The 6,709-nt window shown below is 35.9% G+C and overlaps 1 protein-coding gene across 1 annotated transcript in view; it reads right to left on the reverse strand.

Moving 5' to 3' along the window:
• Nucleotides 1-1,182: 1,182 nt before the first annotated feature.
• NMU (neuromedin U) overlaps nt 1,183-6,709 on the reverse strand; it is a 14,096-nt gene continuing 8,569 nt past the window's right edge. The window contains exons 8-10 of the mRNA XM_026846942.1: nt 2,722-2,775; nt 1,908-1,947; nt 1,183-1,377 (exon numbers count right to left, since the gene is read on the reverse strand). Of these exons, the coding sequence (XP_026702743.1) occupies nt 1,912-1,947; nt 2,722-2,775 (90 nt within the window). The 3' untranslated portion in view covers nt 1,183-1,377; nt 1,908-1,911. The remainder of the gene's footprint in view (nt 1,378-1,907; nt 1,948-2,721; nt 2,776-6,709) is intronic.

Raw genomic sequence — 6,709 nt, forward strand, 5'->3', positions numbered from 1 at the left:
TGTGTATAAGAGACAGCTTCTCGAGCGGCAGCGGCCGGCCGTGGGGGCAAGGCAGTGGCAGTGGGGGGAAGAGAACTTAAACCCCCTGACTTGATATCATACGATGCAGTAAGTGATTTGTGGCAGAAGGCCACGTGTTGGTCCTGACCAGCGGTCATATAAAACCGGATCCTCAGTTCACAAATAATTGCACCAGTTCAACTGGACACACAGCGAAACGCAGAGTGGAAACAGGTGGGTAAGAAGAGGAGAAAGGACAAGGATGTCTTAAGCCCGTTTCCACCTCCAAGGCCATCTGTTTTCACAGATACCTTCTGAAATTTAGCTGCTCATCCAAGCTTGCAGAAGCAGGAGTAGTCATACCAAGGTCAATTCAAACTGTGACCCGCCAATACAATGTTAAACCCAATAATCTGCTGCTACATTGAACGATTAGTTACTTTCAACAGGAGTACAACCTTAACATCATATTTTAACACAACCCTTCTGTGAAAACAAACTCAGAGAGAAGCTAGAAAGATTGTGAGGCTAACTTGTTCTTTTGACTGGAATTTCTTTAATTCTACATCAAAACCACTTGAGTTTTCAAATGGTTTCTAATTCTGGAAGTATGTGAACAATGCAGCTAACTCATCTTCTGAATGAGAACCATGCTGCATCTGTGTTCTTCATAGCTAAAAAATCGTTTTATTTTTGATGAATTAAGATACTTTTCAAAACATGGAACTTACTCAATTTCCATTAGTTAAGGGAAGAGAGATTCTCATATTTTTTCAGCCAATGAAACACTATTAACCTTAAGACTTACTGAGAACTAACAACTCCCGTATCATCAATATAGTTCTGCAGACAACCTGCAGAGCACTTATCTTGATCCTGCAGATTGCCAGAAGTCCACAGACAACAGTGAAGGAAATACAGGAGTAAAGAACATCATCTTAGAAAGCAAACCATATCTTTTGTTTGCCCTGCTGTGATTTTAAAGACTGCACAAATCACATGCAGTATATTCTGAAAAAAATGCACAGCCAGCATTGCAAACATTCTCATTAAAACAACTGAGTGCCTTTATAAGGTAAAATAAATGTACATAACAATGTTGTTAGAGGCAATGTCTGTTGCATGCATACACTGTGACATTTTTTACACACAGTTGTAAACATCATAACACTAGGAAACAAATAATTTTAGGATGCTTTTAATATAATCAACAAAGTAAAGAAACATTTGAATCCTTAATGCAATCAAATTTAATAACATTTACATTCTAATGATTTTTAATTGTACATTAGTAACGAATAATTTTTATAAGGAAAACAGTATGTCCATGTACTCAGCATTCCTGCAGCATTAGTTCTAGGTCAGGAATGTAAAATCCTAAAAAATAAGAAAAATTTTCAGATGTTGGTATGATATAACAGCACTTAAAATATGACAAGAGATGTAAGATATATTAGAAAGCAGAGCACTATAATACTGTGCTTTTATATCTCTCCAGAGAGTCAAATGATTTGAAATTAAATCCTGAAGCCTGTACTTAGTTTCAGTGTGAGGGTTTTTTCTGTGTAAGAACAGGGGGATTACCCCCAGGATGTCAGTATGTATTTAATAGGTAGTTGAATCAGTTCTTCCTGACATACACTTATCATTGTTAACTTTCCAAAATGTTTACAGATCTGGGATATTTTCCATTTCTTGCTGCGTGAAACAGCTTTGTGTTTTCTGTTCTAGGAACTAAGTACCTACAGCTTTTATTCAGTTCACCTAAAGATACGTGTGAATTTAGCACATCTGGGAGAAGTTTGTCTGCAGAAGTCTTAAGATGACAAGTCTTTCTGAGACTACTCCTCAACATAAATATTGTGCCCTATTTATATAGATTGTCATTAAAAGCGTTAAATAGATACCTCCTTAGCGAAAATCCACTGATCTCCTTCCATTGCGTGGCTGAAAGACAAATATCCAATAAGTGGTCCATAAAACTGACTGGTTTCAGTAAAAAAGCCCCACCCAAATCAGTATGTATAGAAATTGGGAAATTTCTCAGTTCTATCAACCTGATCATTGTTAAGATAAACCTGAAACCTGAAAAAAAAATCTTTTCATTAACCACTTTCTTATTTAAATAGAAAAAAAGATTAACCAAAATCTAGATAATTATTATTAAAGTTGACTTGCCATCTTTAACTTGCTCAGTTTTGCAAAAATGGACTGAAAAAGCTCTATGGCATCAAAGATAAATGAAGTAGTTTCATTCTCATGAGAATTTCTGAGCCTCGTTTCTAATCTTACTGGTCAAAACACAAGGAAAATGGGAAGGTCAGGCCCTGTAGCTGTTTTGATACAGTGTATAAGCATGGCATTGTATGTATATCACGTGCAAATGTACTATATCGAACAATGCTTTAGAAAAATTGTCCAAGATGGCATATTTTCTAGAACTTCCAGAATTCTATACATAATAACTAATGACATATTAAGACATGGCATGGTATTATGTATATGCAAACATTAAGATGTGTACAAAACCTTCCTAATATGCCTTTATTTTAAGCCAAGAAAATATTTGGAGCAGATCTGCTCCTATATGGTGGGATGCTCTTGGTGAAGCAAGTTTCCTCAGTCACAGTAATTCTTAATGTAATAATTTACTGGTTTCTCTACTTTTTCTTTGTAACACTCATCACTAAATGAAAAGAAAAAAAGTGAAACAAACCATACCCTGTAGAAAAAGTAGCCTCTGCTTTGAATCGCTCCAGGTCCTTGAAGATCTTCCTGAAAAAAAAAAAAAAAAAAAAAGTATTTTAAATCGTATCTACTCCTGTAAATGAATACATATAGAGGGGTTCTTTATGTACATATGAAAAGTATTTCTTCAGTACTACTATATATTCTTGCCCTATAAGGTATGCTTTGTATGTATTTCTCCTTGTCAGTAACAAGAAGTTCATGTTGTCATGTAGAAAGAGCAGAAAACAGATGAATGAGGGGCCACATTCTTCAAGTTTTGACTCAGTTCAGATTGCTTTAGAGCGGTACTAGTAATGATGAGCAGCCTTTGCCTTCGACTCTCCAGGTTTCACTACCCAGACACAAGCAGAGTGTCTTTATGGTATCAGAGTCTCTACAGACAGAGTAGAGCTGGTCTTTGCACCTTGCAGAAGGATAGCAATGCAAAGCTTAAATATCAGAAATACTTGCACTCTTCCCAAGAATGAGATCCCAGACTGTTCCCAGAGGTGTATCACGATCACACCTCTCACATTAACTCCCAAACAAAAGACCAGTGCTTATGACATTCTATACTGCTAGTGCTGCACACTTTGAGAAACAACTGTCTACTGATCCATATAGCAAGAGGGGAGAAAGAACCATAAAGAAAATAAAAATTCCATTTAAATGTAACATGTACAAAGCATGAAGTATCCAGTTGCTCTAATGAGACCTCTGCGATTAGAGAACACATAAACTTAATCCCGGTATTTTCATTGCTTGTGGTAGTATCAGATATGAGTGAAGTGTCTGTCCTGCAAGTGGGGAGACAGGCCAATTGAGAAACAAAATAGTTCAAATCTTCTGTTTAGCAGAACATAAAATTTAGTTGGAATTTATTCAGCAATGATAGTGTTTCTCAATTTAAAACTGGGGTCATGTGATCTCTTGGCTCATGATCACAACCTGAGTTGTCACAGAAAGAAATCACTCCATGGGCTACTCTAATGCTGTAAGAATTGTGTAAACCAGGATAACTCCCATCATTTCCAAACACAGGAGTAGCTTCAATCCAGGGAAGCTTTCTGAGTCTTGTCTTTAATTTTGACTTCAGTTCACCACATATACCATTATACTTATTTCTTTGAGTATATTCTCATTATTCATTCTAGTTTCTTTGCTTTACGTAAAACATCAGTATGATTTTTGTTTACACTGTCCATCTCATTCTAGCATTACCTGGGTTTGAACTGCCTGTCTCAGATCTATTCAATATTATAGTTTTTATATTTCAAAAGGATAAAAATTTGTCTGTTAATGGAGTCTTGTACATGGCCATTGGAGTATTTTATGGTATTTATATTTGATTATTTTTCTACTTTTTCTATTCAATGCATGAAGAAAAATAAAAATAGAAACAAAATAGGCAGTTGCTGCAAGTTAAGGAAGTTGATCTAGTACATAAAAAGAATCAAGAGTACAATTACTAATATGGAATTGTGATTTGTGTTAATATGTTATTCTCTGCTTTCAGCCAGATACATCTTAAAGAAGATTACATAGTTTTCTTGTTTCTTGTGTGATTTCATGTCAGAAGTTTGGTATTAAAAACCAGCTGAAGCTAAAAAATCTGTCTTCACTGTAACACCCACCTTCTAAACTTCCAAGGGTTTGGAAATGTTAAAAAATAATTAATACATGCTGTAACATATCTGCATGTGTATTCACAAACCTGCATGGATGTATGTATACATGTATATGTATATATGTATATGTATTTGTGAAGTATGGTTATTTAGAATTTTATTTCAGTGCCTGCCCTCTAGAAATTATCTTGCTCTGTCTCTGAGATTGACTTGACAACAAAATGCTCTTGCGTCTTCTTTCCTGGATCATATCGTATCAGCCAGGATATAGCTTAAGAGGAATAAAATTCATGACAAAATCTGTGTCATTCCAAACTGGGAAGAAAGAGTAAGTTTAATAAAGCATGTTTCCTCCTTCACTCATCCACCTTTTCAGTTCCTTGTCTGGTCGGGGAGAGAGGTTGGTGTGTTTATGTATAGCAGGTTCTGGTTTTCTTCCCTGTTGAGGAGGAAGAAAATCAGCAGCAAGCTAACCCTTCCTGTAGCAGTCAGTGGCACCAGAGTCTGACAGTCCAACCAAAGGTGAGCAGCCGCAGGAACATGAGGCCTTCCTGCTCCCCAGAGGATCGGAGTTCCTCTGCACGTCTTAGGCAGAGTTGCTTTGATCTCTACTGGCTTTAAAGTTCACCTGTGCCATTTCCCCACTAGCCCTTCTGTGAAAGATAGATGTATTTCTCACAGTCAGGGAATACTTGCACTACTTTTATTACTGATGTTAGATTATTTCAGTATTTTCTTATTTTTTTTATAAACTGCTATGACCCTCAGCAATAACATTTAGAGAGGATTTTAAACTCTTGTACTAAAATGCATCAAAATCTGCCATATAAACAAATACGATAAGCATAATATGGATGAATTTCAAAGATTTATTATGACATTAAAATAGATAAGGTGCATGCAAAACCACCAAACCAAAAGAGTCTGCAAATGAAATTGATTCCAGAAGAAGCTAGCGTTTTGTAAATGTCTGTTGTTTATGCACTAGGCACCAGTAAATAGCACCTTTAACAAGGTGACTGCTACTCACAGTAGGAATTGACAAGAGGAAATTTCAAAAGTTGCTTTCTATAAAATTCAATTCAATTTAGAGCTGTTTTCATTGTTTCCTTAGATTTTGTATTGGGTTTATGAATATTTTTAAATGGTTGTGTTCTGTAAGTGTTGACCATGTCATTATTTCTCTTGGCTTCAGCCTTACGGAAGAAAATGTATTCAAGTGCATGTTTAATATCACACATTTTTCTTGGGATTTAATGAGCTCTTCACTTTGTAGCCTAATCTCCAAATGATAAAACATTCCAAAATAAATAATCATTTAAAACATATGAGGAAACATCAAAGGTGGTTAAATCCATTAATGACTATTTTACATAATGGTCCAGATGAAGCCTTCAGCTTGGAAGGTGTCTAGGATGCACCTGCCATAAGCTAGAGAGTATGCCTGAGGACTGGTCACTCCACACTTCCTCTGGTCTCCAGGATACTGGATACTGGACTGATACAGGATACTGGACTGATGAGAATATAGTCTGAATTACTGTGGCTTTTCTTATTATGCCGTCTTTCTTAGAAATTGTTACTATGATATGACTGTGACAGTTCTACGTTCCATTCCTCTTCAGACAAATCCTAGTTAGACTACCACCCTTATTCTGTTTAAGGATTGACTGAGTTACTGCACCATCTACTTTAATCTAATCCAGTTATCCACAAAAGCATTGACTAATCTAGAAGATTCCTGTACCTGTTCACAAAACAATGAAGTTGAATTCTGTGTTCAAACTTTTAGCTGGAACTACAGTTCTTATGTAGCAAAGAGCCCAGCACTGAGGGTGTGGACGGTCCCACTGAAATAATGACCTTAGTTATGCGTGTCTATGTATTTAGCTGGGTTAACATGTAAGCATAAATGTAACATCATGACTGCAAAATGAAAGACTGCTAGTTATCCCAGTGTAGAATGATTGGAATTCCAACTGTTGTTATTTCTGTGCACTACTAATTATGAGTAGAGTAATACAAATAATAGGAGAGAGGTCTTCTAAAAATGAGACGGGGAAAACAATGGCTAAGGAAACACATAATACTTATCATAATTCATTCATTTCTACTTTTAAAATGTGATGAAAATAATGTCCTTTACAAAAAGAAGCTTGACAAACTGCCTTTTGCCACAAAGTTTTATCTGCCTGCTCTAGGCTCATTCCCAAACACTATAGCTTTTTTGTTTGGTTGGGTTTTTTAATTTCCTTTGCAAGAAATATTTCCAAACACTATCCTAAAGAAAGGACTTTTTATATCAGTATGTGATTACACTTTGTATCAGATAGCTAACATACCTGTCTCTT

Source organism: Athene cunicularia, assembly GCF_003259725.1.
Source record: "Athene cunicularia isolate RWA chromosome 4 unlocalized genomic scaffold, athCun1 chr4_part1, whole genome shotgun sequence".
NCBI lineage: Eukaryota > Metazoa > Chordata > Aves > Strigiformes > Strigidae > Athene > Athene cunicularia.